The sequence below is a fragment of the Passer domesticus genome, chromosome 6 (assembly GCF_036417665.1).
Source record: "Passer domesticus isolate bPasDom1 chromosome 6, bPasDom1.hap1, whole genome shotgun sequence".
NCBI lineage: Eukaryota > Metazoa > Chordata > Aves > Passeriformes > Passeridae > Passer > Passer domesticus.
Window position 1 is genome coordinate 3,027,424 of NC_087479.1, and position 22,694 is coordinate 3,050,117.

The window sequence follows — 22,694 nt, forward strand, 5'->3', positions numbered from 1 at the left end:
TAGAAATAAGATCTGCATAAAATTGATCAAGGTTAATTTGTGGAAGTCAGAAAGTTTACTTTTTGTTTATCCTCCTAAACTTATTGATCTTGTTTCACGTATCTCAGTGGACATAAGTCACTCATCACATGAAGGAGGCATCAAATAATTCTTGGTTTTGGCAGAAAAAAGTGCACTAGAAAATTGAACATTTGCCTGTGGGTTTTTTTGTGAATTCACAGAGGAACAACTCCTGGACATAGGATCAGTGCCTTTGTTTAGAACAGTGTGTGATGACCACTGGTGTGCCCCCTTGCTACTTCAGTCCTGGGAAGAAGCAGAATTAGCACTGCTGGGAGCAGTCAGCCAGTCATGACCAAATGACAGAACAGCAGTGACCTATTCCAAACATGTATAAACCTATTATTTCTCCTTTTGAGAAAGATAACCGGATTAGATTTTGAGGACTGACTGAGCTAACAGTTGTTTCTATCATGATGAAGACAAGCAAATACTCCAAGTAAAAGTAAAAAAAAGTAGCTGCATGATGACGGGAGCAAAACCTCTGCTAGAACCTAGAATTCTGCTTCAGATGCTGATAGCGACTAGGAAAAATTCAACTTTTATTTTCCATATTATCTTACAGGAAATCATCTTTTACTACATAAAACATCATATACAAAGGAACTGTTAGAGAAACAGGAATGGACATCAACTGAGATTACAGTGTAACATGTAAAAGCTCTGAATGGCTGCAGAAGAGTAGAGAAAAGTATTACTTCAGAGAGAGTAGAGAAAGGTATTACTTCAAAACCCAACTCAGCTGGGAAAGGACATTCCTCAGGCCCCTGCATGCTCAGCCAGCCCTCTTCTCACCCCACGAAGCCAAACTGCTCAGAGAAGGCTTCACTGAGCAGCCAGGAGGAGAACCACTGCAGAACAGGCACGTGGAACACACAGAGCATCCCGAGCTGGATGGTGCCCACGGGGATGATCCAGTCCAACTGCTGGCAGCTAAACACAGCCCCTGTGCTCTGCAGGGAGAGCTGGAGGCGTCCCCAAGGCCCAGGGGACAGCACCTCCTCTGCAGGCTGCCCGTGGCTCAGGAAGCGTTGGCGCTCGGTGCTGCACGCTCGGGTTACGGGAAGTGCCGGGAATTAAACCTGGACTTCCACTCCTCCTCTCTTCAGCCTGGTCACAGCCGAGCTCCAAGCACTTAGAAAGCAAACAACAATCTGAAGTATCTTACACACAATGAGGGAATCATTTTATTAGATTATGGAAGACAGCAGCATTACAGTACAAAAAGTTACAAGAGTAGCAGAAAAAAAGTGTTTTTGGTTTAAATACTCAGGATTATACTGGGGAACATGAGAAGGATAGTACCCTTTTCTAAACTAACTCCTAACCAGGTTATCAAAATAAGTTTTGAATATTTAGCACAAGTAAAAAAGTTACAACAAACATCATTATAAAATGCTTTAATAAATAGTTTCTTTTCTGAAAGGCTTTTTTTTCTAAAGAACATGTCAAAAAAATGTACTAAAACAGATGATCTTGCAAAGCAAATCCTGCATTCCTGTATAAAATAACTGGTTTCAAAACATTCATGTTTACATTGTTCGTGGGCCAGAGTTTACACTCTCAGACATCCGTTCCTCTCAGTGGCAGGGTAACTAGGTGTATGTAGTGTTATGCTTCTTCAGTAATTAAAATAAACTTATAGTCTGCCCAGTTAACAGCAATAATAAAAGCCTTAAAAAAAAAAAAAGCATAAGCCTTCCATAACATTTAACCATTTCTACTGAGGTACTCCCATCCTCTGAGCTTGCCAGCCTTTTTCCTTTAGAGCGAAAGATGAATAAAGCACAACAGAAACAAGACTGAGGAAAATATTGTTCCCTTCATTAGGCCTGTATTTAAACGCAAAAAAAGTAATACCACATGTAATTAACATATTCACAAAAGAAAAAACAATGCCTCTCTATGTTGGTACTGTACAGTAGATGCACCCGTTAGTGTTCTTGAGATGGGCTGAACATGGGGATAAACAAACATTTCTGGATCTATTTACATGTAAGTGGTTATGTTCCTATGTAAATACAAATGACCAACAGATTTCTAACATTGATTGTATTAACATAATTTTCTAATCTGGACATAATACCAAAAAAAGTCTTATAAACTGCCATAGAACCTCCTTTTCTGCAACATAAATTAAAAGGAATGACATGTAAAAAAAAAAAAGACCAAAATATTTAACTTATGAAATCAAATATACAGAGTGATTCATTTAATATGTACATATTTACAAAAAAGCACTTTCACTATTAGAAAATAAACTGTGTCAGTTGGGGAACCTAGAGTTCTCACAATTTTACTATATTGATATGGCAGTCTTTGACAGTTGCTATAGAAAAAGTTTAATCTCAAGGCACTTGTCACATGCTTCAATACTGCAATTCTAAAGTAATTCAACAGAAATAAAAAGGCCACTTTTAAACCACAGTTGAAAGATCTCTATAATTTTTTTTTGTTCCTATTACAAAGTGTGTAAGGCAAATTTGGAAAAAATCTTACAGAAGCTACTAACGTAACAAGTGCAGTGAGCTGCCATTAATAGAGATTCAAAGTCAAGAAAGCAGTTTAAAGTTCACACAATTTCCTCAACCAGGAGGTTTTAAAGCCACCATTAAATTAGAGCAAGTAATAAAAAGAAATACATTCTGTAAACAGTGTACAGTCTTTTGTAATAAACTTTACACATATTGAAAATACAACCTCTCCTCTGCCACACAGCGAGTGTATTATAAGTAAACTTTACAAAAATAGCAACTATCAAAGATTACTCATTTTTTTCATCTGACAGTCATTGAATAATTTATACAAGGCTAAAGAAACAAAATAAATTTTATTTATTATTTTTATTTATTTTTTTTACGCAAAATAAAGAAACTATGAACATTTGACTCCAGATATTTTTAGTCCTTGATGCAAAGTGGAGATGTCAATTTTTCCCCTCCCCAGCAAGCGCAGGCGCAGTCTGCCTACATCCCAAATACAGGTTAGTCTCTACTGCCTTCAAAGTTTGATGCATTCACATTTTTTACAGATCTGTTGTCCATTTTGCCTATTTGGTGGGATTTCTTTACTGGACTGCTCTCTGATGTGTCAGACACCTTTGTCGGCAAAGGCTTCGCGAGTTTGTGAGAGAGGAATTTGTCCATTTCCTCATCTCTTTCCTCCTCTTCATCCTCCTCTTCCTCATACTCTACATACTCCTCCACCGCATCACAAGTTCTCTTTTGAGGAGATATGAAGTTTTTGCATTCATAACGAATGTCTTTGTTACTGTAAGATCTGTCTATAGGATTTCTTATGGGATTTAAAGGTGCCCACTGGTTATTGGCACCCTCTTCTCTGGGAGGACGGCTTCTCTCTCTCTCTTTTCTTCTCTTCCGAGTCCACCACACGCAGATGATTATACAAGTCAGCCACACAATGCTAAATACCACACAAAGAATTGGAACCAAATAATCTGGAGGGCAAATGAAAAGAAATAAAGTCTCGTGTTAACAGAACAAGATATATAACACTGGACATTTGCAAGAGAAGGATCCATACTTGACTACAGGTGATCCCCTGAACCATTTTTAGGAGAAAGGAAGAAAGATGTTTTTAATAGCACAATAACAACTGCCTGAATGCACCAGGTCCATCTGGAAGTGCTCTTTACTAGTTTAGTTTTACATGATTAATGATGAGGGAGGCATGCTACATTTGAGATCTTTTGTCCCCTCCAACAGACAAACTGGTTTTGTTAAATAGCATCTTTACCACCTATGCAAAGTTGGCCAAGAAAACCTTTTCTTAGAAGAAAAACCTTATCCTAGCAGGAGGCAGACAATGGAGTACTGTGCCCCTAAATTGCTCTAGAAGTACTGGCACTTGCACCTGCATTTATCATCAGAAAGAACAGTCCTTTACCATCAGTGTCTGCAGACATTTATGTATCCATGACCTCCAAAAACATCCAAGTTAGGGCTATGTAACCAAATTGGTCATGCATTCTTCAGCAAGTTCCTGTTCTACCTCAGGATGAAATACCAGAATATCTGCCCAAGGGAGAAGAGTCTTCACTGCTCAATGAGCAAACAAAAGTTGAGGCAATTGCTTTTCTCCACTCTCTCAATCCAAACCTCACTATGGTGCTCTCCCAGCCACAGAGACACAGATCATTTTTCTAGGAAATTATTTCTGAAAATTTTATGTATATTTGGATTTCTTCTGTCCCTCTTCCTCAAGAGCTGTACAGCTAAGAGAGAATAACAGCATTTTCTGTTCTTGATAAACAAAAACTCACATGGTAAGGGGGAAAAATAGATGAGTTGCTTTGTTTTTATAGAGAGCAACGGGATTGTTCAACAGCTCTGTAGACAAATGCTGTCAACCCACCACTCTAATGCCTGATCCAAACAAATTCCCTCAGCAGTTTTATGGCATCTGCTTACAGAATAACCTGGAAATGACTATACAAAAACAACCAATGTTTCAACACCACAGTCCTTCGTTCCGATGTTCAAGTGCCTTCTGAGCACATTCTTATGTGGAATGTGACACATTCTCAAACATTTCCTTTTGGTACAGGAAGGTGAGTACACTGCCAACACAGTTGGCCTCAAGGGATCGCAAAATTGTATTTTAACAGTTATGGGAAGGGTTGCACTCACATGAGTAACTGCTATTCTCTCCTGATTTTTCATAAGCAACCTAACATTAAATCCTGAATGGGAGAAATACTTCAAAGAAAAAGGAGCTCTTCATAACAGCTTCTCCAAGATTAGAATACAAAGCTTGCATTCTCACTGCTATCACATCTATTATTTCATCATATGACCATGGATCCAAGTTCACTTAGTAACAGGTAATTTTTGGCATACAGATTGCAAATTCAGACCACTTTTTCTTAAAGCTAGAGGAAGTCAATGAAGCATCTAAATTATCAGCTGCACCTCGACACTTAAGCATCACACACAAATGAGACTCTCAACACATAGGGCTTTACACTACATTTTCTGCTAGGTTTTCACCCACCTCAACCAATTAAGGAAAGGGCGGCAGTAAAACAAAATCCAAAAATAGGTTACAGTTGGGTTCATAACAACTCCATTTAAAGAACTAAGGGCCAGTGGTCAATATTGAGCACCCATATTAAAATGAGGAGTCTGGAAACCATTTTGCAAGTAAACTCAAATTAATGCACTATTTTGGGAGAATCTTTAAATCTTATAGAGGTGGGAGGCAAAGTAATCTGCAGCCCTTTAGCCCTAGAAGCTAATTTGCAATCAGAAAAGCCAGAGGCTGAGGCATGCCAAAATCCTAGCTCAAATCCTTATCTTCCACACAACTGCTGTTTAAGGCAAGCACACTCCTTCAGGAGAGCTGAGGAAACAGTGCATTTGCCAAGACTTTAACAGATGAAAGACATTTCCTAGAAGGAAAATGCAAGGGAAGTGGAACCAGGCAATCTCCTAATTGTTTAGACTATGGATGGAAGATCTTCCAGAAGATTATGTTGGGGAGGTCTAGAAAAAAAGGTTGGGAGAGCCTCCTACCATTGTAAGATTTTCACTCTGGGGTTTAGTTGAACTTGAGCCTACCAGCGGTCTTCCACAAGCCCATCTCCTGCCTCCCCCAGGCAGCAACACAGGCATGCAAAACCTCCAATAACTTAGTTTGGCACAGCTCTTGGAGAGCCAGCATTCAGAGATAAAGGTCTCCAATCACACCATATCCTCTTAAAGAGGAATGAATGCTACATTTCAAGCCAGCTGTGCACTAGTGAGAAACACGTGTTGAAAAAGAGCGAAGTTTTACATCATGGCCAAGGCTTGGAAGAAACTAGACATCTTTAACTCTTGTTAAGGTAAATAAATAGCCCACAAGCACTTCAGAAGAGACTGGTATCACTCCACACCTTCCCTCTCCACGTATTTTCATTTCCTCACAGCCTCAGTGCAGCAGCATCAAGGGCTGAGGCTGGTTTAAGGTTAATGTAGGAGAATTGGACAGGATTGGAACTGCACACAACAACTCCTGATCTTACGAAAGGTGTGTTTGGGCTGGAGAGCTGGGTTGGAAGGCAGAGTCAAAACCATGGCAAGAATATCTGGGCATATAACATTAGGGATGAGGTTAAGTTTAAACTAGCACACGAGCACAGAAACTTGACCTCAAAGCTGCTTTCTCTTCAGTTAGTAACAGCAACTAAAGACACAATATGGTGGATCATTTTCTTCAATGTGTGAAGAAAGATAAGAGAAGTCTGACAGCAGGTGAGCAAAAAACACATCACAGAGGAGGTTTGCATTGGAACCTTACCTGATGAAGAGTTCCCCACAACGATGGTCTCAACTTTGACTTCAGTTACTGCCAACATGACCGTGCTGTTCTGTCGCTTGGTGATGGCATTTACTATTGTATTGGCAGCATTCTGAATGAGGCTGTTATCTTGTTCATCTCGGTGTGGGACAAAGGACTAAAGGGAGTGAAGGGAGAAAGCAAAAAGTTATTGCAGTCACCTAAACATGGAAATGTACTTTTAAATCCAGAAACATCTTAACTGAGTTCCCTCAGTTCAATTTGCCTAACAGTAGCTGCAAACAGCTCTCTAAAAGCTTTCCACAGCAACAGCATGGCTGGCTCTACCCAAACTGCAGATGCAGTGTCAGACTTGGTGGGTAGCACACCTACTTGTTAATTTAATTTACCTCAAAGGATAGGCAGTGACTTCCATGTTACTTAAACTGATGAGCTAAACTTAGTCATAGTCTGGAGCAGTTCAAGACATGTGGATTATCTAGATAGAAGCTTGGACTAATAACAGTCTGCTCTATTTATACCATACACTTTGGTCCCTGCATCATGGCTCAGCATGCTCTTTACAGTACTAGCAGAGACAGACAGTCCAGCTTCTGCCTGACTTAATTTACCAGGAAGATTAACTCTTCCTTGAAAACTAAGCCACACACAGGCATGGAGTGATTGAGCTGTAAATGCATCTAAAATAAGTCTTTAGTTCATTAGGGCAATAGTTACTTTCATCTACTTGACTTGTACCTTCTTCCACTTCTCGCTTAGTACCTTATGTTTAAAGAACATCCCTGAAGTAGCCATACACTAAATGCACAGCATTTCATAAGAAACATCTTCAGAAGAACAAGCCAGCCACCTGTAGCCCTATCTCCTTACTGAGAGGGTCAAGAGCCCAAGATTTCTGACAGAACAAGAAGACACCTGTTCACCAATTTGGGCTGAACTAGCCTTTAGAGTAATTTATCATGAGCTTGTAGTAGCCACCTGTCACTAACAAAACCTGCAGTTTCAGCTCTCTGGCACTGTAGGAAATTGTGAGATCACAAAATTGCTTTGCAGACAAGACTAGGCCACAGATTGGTCCACCTGCATTCAAGTGAAACAAGCTTGAACAACTTCTTCCCCAGCAAAAACTAATAAGAAAACATATTTATATATATACACACACACATCTCATACTTACAATAGCAACTTCCACTGCGTTCTCTGTGGAGTAAGATGGATCACACAATATTATCAGAGTTCTGTCCCTAGAAACAGTCCTAGTAGCTGGCAAATACCGGATTTCAGAACAGATATTTTCTGTTGTAGTGCCCTGTTAGAAGCAAGGGAGATTGTGTCATTTTAGTTCAAGTAAAAAACAGCATGTAAAAATAAGGTTCTTCAGAGTTTTTGCAGTTGCTAAGAACTGGTGAAGGCAGAAAAGAGAGGAGCAAGAAAGGGCAGAAAAGTGAAGAACAGGGTTTTGGAATGAAGAGCAAAAAAACTGAGCTTGCACAATTATGTTAGTACAGTCTGAGCTTGAAATGTAAATAGTTCTTCAAGACTCAAGAAGATAGGATATTCAGTACAACCCCAAATTTTGCCTCATCCTTTAGACAAAGCTCAATTAAAAGCAACAGGAGTCTAGTAATAAATTTTCCAAGCTTACAATAGCAAGGAGTCATATTAGAAACCTTAATCTTGCATGCTGTGACATAGAATAGATCCCTACATATATTGCCACACTTCATTAAGAATTCCATTCTCACCTGGGGGACTTTGTCTCCATTAAAAATTAAAGTAATTCTAGCACAGTCATTGTCCAAGTACCCAGAATTAGGCAGACACTTGATATTGATAGGCAGAGGTTCAGAGGCACTGCATTCTCCCCAGTCTGTGCACGGTGGCTGAAAGCATTTCATATACTTCTCCTGGCACTCTTGACCCATGGGACACTGGTTATTGGAATTATCCCAGTATTTGTGCAACAGACAAGGCTTTTTTCCACACCACACCTAGGAAATAAAAAGAATGAAGCACTGTTACAGGTAGTTGCTCTCATGCATCAAATCCAAATACACAATTCACACAGAAAAATATCTGTCTTTTGATACTGCTGTAGTTCCATTAGCAGATGGATCTGCTTTTCCACAAAATGAGGACATTTAGTACAGACACAAGAGTAAAAATCTGTGCAAAGATAATCTGATAACCACTGACTGGGCATATCTCCTTAAAGTTTATAGATTTGTCCCACTTAACTGAGTTATACAGAAATTTAAGCATTTATTTTAATTTAGTCCTCTAGGCTTCTACAATATAGAAAGAGCAGTATCACCACAAAGAATAATTTCCTCAATATTCATAACTGAGACTCCTGCCAGAGAATGCTGAATATGTTAAGAGCTGATGCACATTGGTGATAAGCACAACCACTCCAACCATGCTCCCAAAAGGTAACAGTTTGCTGGTACCCACAAATTACTGGGGAGCAGCAGTTTCCAAACACAGCTCCATTCCAGGAACTGCACTTGGATGATCCTTGGGGATCCCTTCCAACTCAAGATATTCTACAATTCCACATAGCCTTTAAGATGCTACATAGTACTGTACAGCTATCAGGAAATTCGGGATTTCTAAAAGCACAATTGTCAGCAAGAAAGTGCAAGTGTTCCACTACAATGGAAGAAACCTAATACCACACATGGATGAGCTGAATTTAAGGCACATGTTCAATCTGCATTTAGGTCTTTCTTTTCCTCAGTCACAAACCTGCCAGATCTAGTCCACAAGAAATATACAAAGGTTGAAAGCCGTCATAAAGCTACTGAAGAACAATATAAAAAGGCAGTTAATACCCAGCAAAAAATTTCTTCCTACATGTCCTCCACCTTGGAACTCACATTTCACAGAATTGGGAGTTCTAAAACCAGGTTTACATAGCTTCAGCAGTGTGATTTATTTATCCTTTATTCCAGCTCATATTTTATTTTCTGCAACAAGTGGTCTAGACAGCCTCTTCTAGCAGGTTGACAGCAGGACAGTAACTTATGATATTAAAGAAAATCCATAACTATTTTTACAGGAAGCCACTTAAAAAAAAAAAGGCAAAAAAATCCCCAACAAATGAAATTTAGAGGAGACAAAGACTAACTGGTGCATGAAGAACAATGAGTTTGTTTCGGCCACAAGAATTTAAGAAAACAGGCCAAAATGCCTACCTTGGTGCAGTCAATACGTCCATCCAAACAGTGGCAGCTGTTGCACTCCTGTTCCCACCTGCTGCCATGGGGAAAGGTCATTCCTTTAAGCCAGCAAGGCTTTCCAATGCCAATCACTAAAGAAACAAAAAAAGCCCAAAAAGCACATTCAGACACTTCACCTCTTCAAGTTATATAATAAATACTGTACAAATTTCAATTAAAAATATTAGCTACTGTTCCTTACATATCAGACTACCGTATATAAACTTTATAATGGCTACATTGTGCCCTATTTTCTTTTAGGTAAAGATTGATAGCAAATATCAAAATACCTTCTTGGCATCTAGGACCAATTCTTCCAGGGGGACAATTGCATCGGTATCCATTTATTTCATCTATACAGGTGGCACCATACCCACAAGGAGAAGACTGGCATTCATCAATATCTGGACAGAAAATAGGTAAAACTCAGTGACAAGGACACAGGACGTTGTAATTAATAATTTACTGAGGTGTAATCTAACAGTACCTCCTTTCTTTAAAAGCAAAGGACTGCATGGCTACAGAACTAACCTTGTAATTAAACAGTTCTGCCATTTCAGCAATACCCTGTAACAGATTTCTCATAATTGCACCCTAATTGAAGTTCTGGTAATCAAAACAGCAGTCATATGCTGACTCATCTCACAGAGCAGAGGTGTTGGACAGCTGAAGGTGTTAATGCCCTGTCCACATTCAGCTACAGAACAAGCCCCACATCCTGTTCTGGCACTAATCTCAGACATTTAGGCTTCACACAAAAGCATGTGTTTTCGTGCAAGAGCTGAACAATGATTTTGTTCAACAATGCTTAAAGAAGTGACTTGCTGCAATACAAGTGACCAAAAGGCAGAGGAGTAAGAGTTTAGTTTGTAACACACATTTCATGAACATTAATAACCTTGAAATCATGGATAGATTTATTTAATACATAGATACATAGCATAAAAGCCTCTTTAAAAAAGGCTTATTCAGAGGCTTAGCCACAGAAACCAATAGAAAAAAGGCTGGGAAGCATGGTCCATTCAGATGGACAGCAATGTGTCATTTATTATCCTGGGGAAGTGACCAATACTGATTTATGCAACAGAAACCAGCTCATCAAGTTGTGAGCCATAGACACCAACTGCTTCATTTTCAACCAGAAACATCTCTTCCAGAGCATCATTTGAAAGTTTTCTTCCACTGAGTATGAATGCCCTTTCCAACACTGGAGAAAACTGTTTGAACACCAATTCTTGTCTGATACATGGTAGCAGTTTATTTTAAAGTACAGGACTTTGAAAATAAACATGAAAAATGTCAGTAGTGAGACTGCTACACTTGTAGGCAATGCAAAACAATCCAATGGATATGTAAGGGCTTTTGGTTCTATTTTAACTTCCTTCAAAAGTGCACGAAGATCTAACCTTAAACAGGACTCAATTGCTCTTTCCTCCTGCCTTCATGCTATATAGGTTTGAGATTCTCCAGCCTCTGCTGAAAAAGGTGATTTGACTCTGTGTCTGTATCAGCCATAAAAGACATTTTTTTCAGAGCTACTCCTTCCATCTATACCAGTCTAAACAAGTAAAAAAATGTCTGCAGCTCCATTATAAATGCACAGTATTTGTATTTGTGACAACCTAGCCTTAAGGAGAAGAGGAGCAGGCAAGGAGAATTCAATATCCTTTTCTGGTTATCTGGATCTAGACACACAATGATCTTCCATGCCTGGTTCTGTACTGAGACACCACTAAGCTGATTCTTCCACAAGTGCTGCAGCTGCCCTCCAACCAGAAGTGCTGGGTTGTTTGCTCTATGCCAGAATGAGGATGAAGTCTCAACTTGAAAGCACATCACCATACTGATGGAGTGGAAGGACCAAGCCCAGAAGCCTTGAGGCTACAGAAGATTCAAAGTTTGATCTTCCAAAGCAGAAAGTAAATATAAGGTATTTTTCATCAAGTCAAAATGGTAAAATTCCTTTAAAAAGACAAAACCAAAACAACCCAAAAAAAATCAGACAAACAACAAACCCCCCCAACCAGCTTGTTCCACAACACTTCAAAATACTTTTAGGGTGTATTTTTCTCCTTCTTTTTGGCCTCTACCCTTCAGAATAATTGCAGTGTAACAGGTTTGTTTTCTAGCTTTGAAAGACCTTTATCATACTTCTGTTATTCATGTGCCAACACTACACTCAATGTTTTTGTTTCCATTTGGAATGTCTCAGTGCATTCTGGTTTCTTACATTAAGTGGAACCCATTCAGATGTATGTCATCTTTACCAACAAGATATTTATCAACACAGAAATACTTTAAATTTAAGCTTCTATGAAGCCAGTACCCCAGAAATGTCAGAATTATCCAAGAAAATCCAGCAATCAAGTCTTTAAGCATGATTTAAGGCCAACTCATTTCAGTGCCATTTAATGAAATGAGTAACAGACCATAACCTGCTATTATTTACAAGGTATCAGTACCTGGATAACAGGTGGCTTCTACTTCATTATTTGGAATTCAGTTGAGCTAATAATGTAAAAAGGGTCACCAGGTGTTCTTTCCAATTTGTGCAGAGTGGTACAACCATCCAGGTCTTTACCATGCAGGTACTTACTGATTCTGCAGTCAGGACCAGCAAAGCCAGGGGCGCATTCGCATCGGAACCAGTTCACTCCATCAACACAGATCCCCCCGTTGTAACTGTACATAAAAAAGGGTGGTTAATAAACCATCTACATTGCTTCATTGGTCAACTAAAGCTCTGTTAATTAAAGCTTCTGCTGCTCTTTAGGAGGACAATTTATTTCTATCAAGAGCAAAAGCACAATGCTAGATAAACCATACTGCTTAGCAAGTCAGCAGCTAAACAGCAACATCCTACAGATGCACAAGGAAGCACATCCACAGAATTCAAGGAGGTAGAACACACTTTCAAGGGAATACAAAGAAAGCTCAAGGTTTTCCAAATCTGTTTTTTTAATACATGAAGCACAGATGATGGCATCAGAGTGGACAACTGAGGAAGATAAGGTAGATTGTTTCATCCACATCAGTTTTTTCCCTCTACAACCATAAATATCAGCCTCTGTATTTAAAATATTCCCGTTTTATCTCCCAAAATTCAGTTTTGCTTTTAAATGTGTTTATACATAGTAATTGGTCCAACAGGACATTTTTGTATTATTTAAAATTATTTACTGTAAACTAACAGGTTTTTATTTCTCATTTTTTTTACTCTATCCAATTACAAATGCTTCAAATATCATATGTGATTTACTTCATATCACTGTAATTTACTGGTGAGTTCCACCATGGAGACTACACTAAAATGCTTTTATTTGTTCATACATGAATCGACTCAAGATTGTTTTGTGGTCTTTGGTGCTGTCAAGCAATGTCAAGGAATATGGCACAGCAAAAAAATGGTGATATTTTACAGAGGCTGGCTGCAATTATTTTAGAGTAAAATTAGTTCCAATCTGTAATGTAAATCCATATGACTGTGCTCACTTGTATTTTCACAATAGGTACAGGACTGGAGTTCATGTACTTACCATGGATGAGGGTTGCAGTCATTGGTGTCTAGAAAAAAAAGAATATTGGCTAGTGTAAATAGTGGCACAATTCATTTTCCAAAATATAACACTATAGTTCAGAAGCCACTATATTTGATAAGAGAAAAATACAGAACTGAATGTTCTTCCACTCTTGCAAATAAGGTTGTATCAACAGGCAGGCAGAGTAAAAACAGAAATCAAATTTAGAGTTTCCCTCCCAGTCCCAATGTAACACCGTGGGGGGTAAAAATAAAAATCAAAGTTGCAGGTTTTACTCCACCTAACCAATTCATTGTCTTGGTATGCCAAAATAGTTAACTGCTATCCTCAGAGAAAATGGCTTATACACTACTGCCTGCCTTTCCAGATAGTCTTCATTAGTAGAATTATTTCTGTGATTATTTCTTCCTGCTCTGCACATGTTTCCAAAAATTACATTTTTATAGAAGGCCAAGAGTCTTACTTTGGCAGAAATTGGATGCAAAAAGCAGCACGACAAACTCCTCATTCATTACTCGAGCATCGTCTTCTTTACCTACCTCCCACTCTGAATGATTCAGATATTTTGGCACATGAACCCCATAAACTTGCTTTGTTTCAGTTAACAGCCCTCTGCCAGACACTCCCAATATCCCAGGGGGATGCAGGGGAAGAAAGGAGAAAAGCCTTACTCTGTGTGCATGTGCGTCCTTCCCATCCTTCTTTGCAGATGCACGAGAAGGAATCTCCGCTGCCAACGCACGTTCCACCATTCATGCAGGGGTTCAGAATACAGCTGCTGTTCTTAGCTTTGAAAACAGAAAAAGTGTCTATTAGCCCAGAAAACGAAGAGTACCAATCATCTGGGTATGTCAGTGTCACAATCCTAAACAGCATTTAAGACAGCAGTTAAAAACTTACAAAAAGGTTAAAAACTCCAGAAATAATCACATGACAGTCTCTCACCCACCTTTACCATGGTCCCAATTCAATTGTTTAACTGAACCATGAAATTTAATTAAAAAGGAATTGCTTCCTTTCTGCCCCATTTGTGTAAGTATTCTTCAAGTACTGCTAAACTATTACTTTGGCAGTGAGCTACTCAGGCCATGAGGTGTTCTTTGCAATAAAATACTAGTATTTAAAGCTCAGGTTTTGATTAAAAGCTGCAGTTGTACCTAAAAAGTAGAAAAATTCTACTAAATTATCTTCATTTGACTTCCTGATCATAATAAAGTTTTGTTTTCAGAAAGATGCACCGCAGATACTACATTCAATCTCCCAAGGGCAGGGGGGGAGGAAATCAAGTAGTTCCCTACAGCAGGCATTAACTTTGCAAATCCCCCAGGAAGAACCTCTTAATTTCATTATTCCTGGGTATGCCTGTTCACGTGATCAAAAACCTTGGGACTCTTCAAGCCAAGCTGGGGAATAAGTTCCCAGGAAAACCTTTACACAGGGCCTCTAAAGACCAATAGAAAAGTCCAGGTTTTCTAAAACTGCTCAGGAGAGAAGATATGGAAAAGACAATATAAGAAGGCAGAGGAGAACACCTTCCGAAAAATCAGTATCATGTCAGGTGAGTGGAAGAAATTACTTAAATTTCAGTCACCACCCAACTGGAACAGCTTTGAACCGGCCAGACAGAACAGTGTGTCTGTTTACTAAACAGTTGATTATTTAAACACTTCTCTGCTGCTTCTGGCTTCATCTGTAGACAATTTTAAAAGCTTACCAGTGTTGCAAGTACTTCCTATCCACTCTGGAGGACATGAGCAGCGGAATGTGTCTCCATCATCATAGCATGTCCCACCATTACTGCAAGTGTTTGCATCACACTGGTATTCACCTGCACACCAGAACAAAGCAGTTTTGATTTCCATTGCCCTTGCTGAATGTTAGAAACAGGTACTTTTTAATCACAAAATTAAAGAGCCTTCGTATTTAAATGCACCAGTATCAGAAACACATTGTTCCACTTGCTGTATTACAATAAACAACCCAAAGAATGGAATCTAAGGACATCTCTCACGAAACTGTTTCACCACATGAAGGAATACATCTTTTAAATGTTCCATTTTGTGACTGGGAAACTGGAAGGGGTAAGGAAAGTGCACCTATTTTTTCACTGCGATTGTTTTATTTTAAATTTCAGGAACTCCAGTCCCACGAGAAGAAAATAAATCTTTGGGTACTCTAAAGATCAAAGCAAGGAACACTTACGTGAGTGACAAGTTTTGCCTTTCCAGTCATTCTTGCACTCACAATAGAAGTCATTTACCAAATCAATGCATCGGCCACCGTTGTGACACGGGTTAGGAGAACAGTCATTGAAATCTAAAAAAAAGTTATTCAAATTAGATGATCCAGCCCAGCCAAGGGCATGAGAAAACAGAAAAATCTCTTTATAAAGAAAATATATTTTGTACTACCTAGTAAAACAGCAGTCCTAATTATTATGAGATTATCTTTGTACAAGAAAGGAAAATACTCTGATTTAATACAGAACAACATGAATTATGACTTTCTGACAGCTTAGAAGGAGCATTCAGTATGGCTTCCCAGTAAAGCACCAAAGTAGCTTTGTTTTTACCAAGAGTATTCTGAACTTTAGAAAGAGCTTTCTAGTAGGAACCACAATGTCCTGAAAAGGAGCCCCAGCACAGGACATCCTGGGAGATGAGAGAGACAGTTAAGGCTCCCTTGTTCTTTTCTGTTCTAAAACACAGATTTACAGCCATTAGAGGTGGCTTAATCACATACATATACATGTGCACACATTAAACATACTTACACAATTATGCATTTAGAGGAAGCTCCTTTCACTTGAGACAAATATTTTAATAGGGGGAACATAACTATTCCAGCACAAACTTCATCTAGACCACACAAAAGGCTCTTCTGACAGCAATAGCTGCCAAAAGCTGCTCAGAATGTATTTCACATCTTAATTGATGCGTGTCCTGTAATAAGTCTCAGCAAGTCCTTGCCATCATGTTTTAGAACAGGCTTCATTCAGAGCAGAAAAAGAAACAACTGCAGTTTCCTCTGAGGTGTCTTAACCATGAACTGGCTGGCCTAGTTCACTTCCTGGCCAACACTCTTGCCTATCCCCAGGACAAAAAGTTTTCTCCTCCTGAAATAAATGCTGAACTATACCAAAGAATCAGATTCTGCTCCTATTGAAGGAGCTGAGGCTTTTAGAGCAGCTACCTGAAGTTATTTCTGAAAATATTTCTGCAAACAAGACTCAATTATGGGAAAGAGAAACTACCCCATTGTTAAAACTACCCCATCTCTGTTAGAACAAGGCTGCATCATTTGGCCCTGCAACAGAGCAGTACTCACTTGTGTCACACAGTTCTCCTTCCCAGCCACTGGAACAGAAACATCTAAATGAATCAACTTCATCAATACATGTCCCACCATTCTTGCAAGGTTTCCCTAGACAGTCATTGATATCTGCAACAAAAAGTCAACAATTATTGCTCAAGGCTGTTTTCACCTACTCACAAGAGTGAGTTACACTTGTGTCTCTAGAAAAAGCAGCATGAAGTTATTACTGCACTTGTACATCCAAAAGAAAGGCTCAAACATCTGTTTTCAAGCCTGGTAGGGTTTCTGGCTCTCATGTAGCAAGTCAAGTCCAACCAGAGCATTACGCTTACCTGGCAAGAATATCCAGGGGTTTAAAAACACCCACAACAGCAATACAAGTTCTAGTCCCCTCTCTCTATTCTCATGTTGGAGAAATCTGTGGCTTGTAAGATTGTGCACAAAGGTGGTGGCTACAGACACATTTACTCTGAAGCTGGACTAAAACCAGTTTAAGTTTTTTATCACACAGGAAGTGTAAACCACTACAAAGATTGCTACCAGAAGAAACTATTTCAAGCAGTATATCTGAAACAGCACCTTATGCAACTTTACTGAAATCTAAATGTCTTATTTTATGTTGTAAAGCTTTATAGCATTAACTTTAAAATAAATTTATAGCGAAAAGAATAATCTTTTACAGGCTCCTACTTACTTTCATGACAGTATGTTCCAGTAAAACCTCTGTCACAGGCACAAGTGAAATTCCCTCCTGGCTGACTAATACACCGTCCATGAGGCCCACAAACATTGGATGAAATGAAACGGATTCCTTCTTGGGTTGCATTAGTGAAGACTTCTATTGTACAGCTGTCTATAACTGAAAAAGAAATGAGGTCTTTAGACTAATGATCTGTATCACCAATCAGATTTTAGTTTTAAAAGAAGGTTTTTTTAAACAAAAATTAAAACTAATCACAATTGTGTTAGCTATAAGTTACCATCTAACTCTTCATAAATGAGCAGCATTTCCTCTCACTGTCTCACTGTTTTATCAAGTGAGTACAATAAAAACATTTCTGCATTATGATATTCCCCAAAATGCCTTTTTTTTAATGTACCACCATCAAGACAGATTTATGGACAACAGCAGGTACCTTTACAAGAATTGTTCTTGCAGTGGTCCTTGAGATGAGAACAATTTTTTCCATCATAGTCATCAGGGCAGGCACAGTAATAATCTCCTCCCAGATCATAACATTTAGCCCCATTCTGGCAAGGGTTAGGTTCACAGAAATCAATATCCATCTGTAAAAGAGAGACCACAGTTAGCAGCAGCTGCTTCATTTCCCAGGAGTAAGCAGAATTATCTGCTTTGCCAGAGACACAGATGAAGCTAATGTACAAGGAACCTCAAGTTTTAAGGTTTATGAATCATAAATATTGCATTCCACCCTGCAAGACAGAGACACTTCAGCTTACTTTAGTCTATCCTAATACAAAGCATTTCTGACACTGCTTAAAAAATACTTCTTTGGAGGAGGCTGAATAAGCCCATTTGCAATAACTCAGGGAATAATTACCTAAGCCATTAGGAGACACCTTACTGCAACTTCTCTGCATCATTATAAGTCACTTCTGTCCTTCACACCCACATACCAAGTGCCACAAGGCAAGTTAAATACCAGTGCACTTGTCAGCTTTGTGTCTGCGAGACACTTAAAATACACACAACCTGAACAAAATCCCATCCCCTAGAGCAAATTCTCTTCCCATCTCAATTAACACATAGAATTTATTATAAAACCACAGAGCTTGGAAGGAACCTCTAGAGGTCAGCTACTCCCCACCTCCTGCTCAAAGTGGGTCTAGTTAGACCCAGCTTCTCAGGACCTTATTTTAAAAAAAATACCATCTCCACAGCAATTTACACACAGTTACATGAGATGCACTTTGAACTCTGACCATCTGATCCAGAGAGCCAAATTTAAACTTCACCTTCATTATACAATGTTTAACATAGACACTGCTGTGGCAAAACAATTCTGCTGCTTTCTGCTTTAGACTGGCACACAAGATCACTGATTCGTGATGCCCTCAATTGGTCTCAAAATCCACAAAGCAGACTCAAAAGGGATATTTTTGCATCACAGTATCTTTCATCCAAATTATTTTTCTTAAGGATTTCTTTTGTCCCCTACAGTCAGTTTTTCCTTCTTCACATCTCTTGGGATTAAGATAGCTTTCAACTATACAGATATTAAATTATGTCCAATAGAGGTTTTGATCCCTATTTTTAGCAGTTCAGTAGCTAAATAGGAGAAAAAAAGCCCAACTAGCCAAAGGAGAAGGAACACAAATGGTGTTAAGTATTTAATTCAGAGGAGCACATACAATTCCAGTCACAACAGAAAATTTTTAGCAAACCATTTCGTGCTCCCACACAGAACATTCAAAGCAAGCTATAAAAAAATATGTATGGTCTGAGAAAGATTCTCAGATCTCCTCTATCAGATGTCTCCATTTGTTTCCTTCCATTAGTGTAAATTTCCCCTTCCCAATGCAAGTTCAGTAGCTGGTACTTTAGCATCTGGAATCAATGGTAGATATTTCCTGCAGCACACAAGGCAAGCAGCCAACTCCCCCCTATTATTCAAGCACATTTGCTAAAACTTTAATTACACAGTATTGTATGAATCAGCCCAGAGCAGAGCACTGAAGTTATGATCCTTATGTAGAAACAGTTCATGAGCTATTAGGTGCTGCACCAGTTTGATTAAACTGGTTGGTATCTGTAGTCCTTTTAAATTTTGAATAAAATGAGGGCACTACTTCTTTAATGATGCAAATAACATAAAATAAAATTACTTCAGTGTTTAAGAGTGATCACTCCAATATCCTCTACAAAAAAATTCTGGAGCAAATCCAACAGAAGTCTAGCATAGTGCCTCCAGTTGATACTAAGCATAACATCCAGATGAATTTGACTATCAGCAAAAGCCAGACAGTGAGTACTTAATGCAAAATAATTTTACCCTGAAAAGCCTAATGTCCTCCCTAGAAAAGAAGAATATCTTCTTTACCATTAAGTACTTCAGGAATTACCACTAAGACTTCAATATTTCAGATCTGAGTCCTTAAGCACTAGAACTCCATGTTCCTAAAATGATCTCAAAGTTCTGAGAGCCAACACTTGTCTATCTGCCTGCCTTTAGTAATTACGTTAATCATCACTATTATATATAATACAAATAATTGATATATAATTATTCTACTCCTACCAATAGCAGTAGGATTACTTGAAGGGTAATTCAATTATGTACCTCAGAGTTATTAGGATGAGAACCTAAAGCACTCCAGTGTAAAAAAAGAACAAAGGTCCTGAAAATTGCAAAGGAAAACATTTCAAGCTTAAGGAATACTTGCAGCCTTAAAACCCTTAGGAAGGCCAACACCTATATGCAACAACTTATAGTTTATCAGGCTGCAAATTCAAGTGTTCCAGCTACTATGACAGCGCTGCACAACAAATTTGCTTATTCAGAGTATCAGGTAACAGCTACAACAGGCAGTGACGCTCCAGCCTTGGGTTACTCCATTTAAACCCAGAGATACATTTCTTTCAAGAATTCAGTCCATGACAAGCATTGCAGTAATGTGTGCACTGCCCTCACCTCGCAGAAGACTCCCGAGAATCCCTGGGAACACAGGCAAGTGAATCCATTCACCAGGTCTTTGCAGCGGCCCCCGTTCTGGCAGGGATTGCTCTCGCACTCGTTGGTTTCTATCTCACAGTTTTTTCCTGTGAAACCACGAGGGCACAAGCAGTGGTAACCGTTCACTTCATCCTTCACAGAGCAGGGAAAAGAAGCAAAAGTAGAAGGATTTGTTTATTCACAAAACTTGCACACAAAAATTTCAGTTACTTTTGTATTCTGAATTTGCGGACAGCAGTAGCAGCACAGAATTTTATTTTGTGAAATGGGTGCAAGAGTCTGCAAGTACAGTGTTACATTTTTAACATTTGAACTCATTTAATCAAACTGTAATTGCAAGCTATAAAACTCATAACCAGTCAAAGATTAATTTTCAACATGGAATGTAATGAACAAGAGTTACCTTACAAGTCCCTCCATGCTGGCACTGTCCATGACAGTCATTTATATCTATGGATAAAACATGCAAAGCATTAGAATTTAGACTTCAAGACCAAGCTGAAAAGTATAGGTTTAGCATAAAAATGGAGAACAAGTGATTTTCAAAAAGGTTTTTTTCTAGATGTTTCGTGGAAAGGAAGGATTCTTGAGGTCTTAAGAGATCCCTATTTTTAAAAAATAACCAATGGAAAATGACATTCTATATTTCTACTACAGTGTACTAAAAATGAGATTATTGATATCAGTTAATTTCATATATAACATTTTAGCTTAAAAGTATTTTAAGTTGAACCTATATCTATCATTCAGAAACATGTAAGACTCAAGAGTTATTAAAGTATGTCTAAGATCACTTTAATACCAATTACCTTTCAAAATAAATTTTCAAACAGTATTTTCAATTTACATTGCTAGAAGTTAGAAAAATCCTGAGAACAGGTTTTTTTTTTCTTATTAAAGTATGTATACTATCACTTAGCATATTTTATCTTTTTTTTTTTAAGAACAAAGCACCCTACTGTCAACATACATACTAAAGGAATACTAACTGATATGACAATTTACTCCTGTCCATCCTGGAATGCAGTCACAGTAATATCCACCAATGAGATTTTTGCAAGAGTAAGCATTAACACAGGGTTTCCCCTCACACTCATTAGCATCTGTGAAAGAAGAGAAAATAAAGAATAGAATAAAGAACAAACCCAGAAACAGATTACCACAGCACCAAGCAAAGTGTCCATGCAATCCCAGCATCAGAAGCTCATATTAAACATTGCTAGGGTACTAAAACCATTTACATACCACAGGATTTTAATGCACACTTGCCTATAGTAGCACATGCATGTTATCTTACTCTTCCCTTGGCCAAAACTCAAAAAGGCAATTTGTTAGTCAGGGAAAAATCCCTCTCTAGCCTCCACAAGCTTAGTCACTATTCTGCCACCATGGAAAAGGAGTTACCATCACCAATGCTGCATTTTGGAACAGAAAAGCTATGGGGAATTCTAAAAGAAGTATTTCAAGTAAGCTTAAGCTGTGGCTTAAATAGTTACAGATCCCCTTGAAACTTCTGGACTTGAGATCTGCTAAAGAGGAGCTAAGATACCAATAACAACACATATATTCCATATTTTCTTCAATAAAAACCATGCCAGAAACACACAGTTATTCATTGTTTAGGACTAATCTCCAGTGGTGTCCAAAGCTTTAGAATTACTTACCAAGCTGGCAAGTTGCTCCGATCCACTGCTGTGGACAAATACACTCAAATGCATTGACACCATCAATGCAGGTCCCTCCTTGAGCACAGGGGTTTGATGCACACTCGTCAATATCTGCAAAGGCAAAAGGAGACTCCATTACACAACCTAAAGCTTGGCTTAACAGGTTCTGCTTCAAAGTTAGTTTGAGATGAAGGGGGAGAACGTGCAAACAAGCCTAGGCACAGACTAGCATTGCTAACCTAATTTTTACTTAGGATTTGTCACATTTTTGTGACTGAGTACAGAAGATCAGCAAACAAGAAGAGAATCAGATAACCTAATAACCTACCTATGATTTGCATGTTCATTGAAAGTCAAGTCCCTAGACTGTGACACATATTTAGCCAGTTTTGTTTCTTTGTTGGCAATTTTCAGGATTTTTTTGTTTGGTTTTTGGGGTTTTTTTTGAGGACAGTTGCTGTTTGAAAACAGGTAAGTCACCTGTGCTCCAAACAGGCAACATGCAAACCCATTACAGTCCTACAATACATTTCAACCACTTCTCTGTCCTCGGAATCAGACACTTAAGCATTTAAGTGTGCAAATCTACTTTGCTGCTGCTAAAGAAGGGGGGAACCTTTGACCTTCACATTTATATTTCTAAGGTGACACCATTCTGTATTTTGCTTCAGAGTGGCTCAGTCAGGAATTGTCAAAGAAGCTTTGGCAACCGGGCATTTCTTCGGATATGGTCCAGCTATGCTTCTGATAACTTTTTGATAACACATCTCAACGGCATTGAGTCAATACTGTGAGCTGCACAGAACACTCCTCTTTTCACTTTACCAATGCTCAGCTGTTAAAAGACAGGGAAAGTAGAAGACTACCACCAAATTCCAAACCCACAGAGTGTGTTAT

The 22,694-nt window shown here is 38.6% G+C and overlaps 1 protein-coding gene across 2 annotated transcripts in view; it reads right to left on the bottom strand.

The window, feature by feature from the left end:
* Positions 1 to 1,229: 1,229 nt before the first annotated feature.
* The window catches only part of JAG2 (jagged canonical Notch ligand 2), a 68,189-nt gene continuing 46,724 nt past the window's right edge, over positions 1,230 to 22,694 (bottom strand). The window contains exons 9-26 of one of the 2 annotated variants that reach the window (XM_064422866.1): positions 21,795 to 21,908; positions 21,120 to 21,233; positions 20,534 to 20,580; positions 20,089 to 20,262; positions 17,572 to 17,722; positions 17,130 to 17,294; positions 16,448 to 16,561; positions 15,323 to 15,436; positions 14,835 to 14,948; positions 13,792 to 13,908; positions 13,118 to 13,145; positions 12,178 to 12,263; positions 9,872 to 9,985; positions 9,558 to 9,673; positions 8,106 to 8,351; positions 7,538 to 7,669; positions 6,361 to 6,517; positions 1,230 to 3,517 (exon numbers count right to left, since the gene is read on the bottom strand). In XM_064422866.1, coding sequence (XP_064278936.1) covers positions 3,045 to 3,517; positions 6,361 to 6,517; positions 7,538 to 7,669; positions 8,106 to 8,351; positions 9,558 to 9,673; positions 9,872 to 9,985; positions 12,178 to 12,263; positions 13,118 to 13,145; positions 13,792 to 13,908; positions 14,835 to 14,948; positions 15,323 to 15,436; positions 16,448 to 16,561; positions 17,130 to 17,294; positions 17,572 to 17,722; positions 20,089 to 20,262; positions 20,534 to 20,580; positions 21,120 to 21,233; positions 21,795 to 21,908 — 2,576 coding nt within the window. In that variant the 3' untranslated portion in view covers positions 1,230 to 3,044. The remainder of the gene's footprint in view (positions 3,518 to 6,360; positions 6,518 to 7,537; positions 7,670 to 8,105; positions 8,352 to 9,557; positions 9,674 to 9,871; positions 9,986 to 12,177; positions 12,264 to 13,117; positions 13,146 to 13,791; positions 13,909 to 14,834; positions 14,949 to 15,322; positions 15,437 to 16,447; positions 16,562 to 17,129; positions 17,295 to 17,571; positions 17,723 to 20,088; positions 20,263 to 20,533; positions 20,581 to 21,119; positions 21,234 to 21,794; positions 21,909 to 22,694) is intronic. The other variant, XM_064422867.1, reaches the window with a different exon arrangement.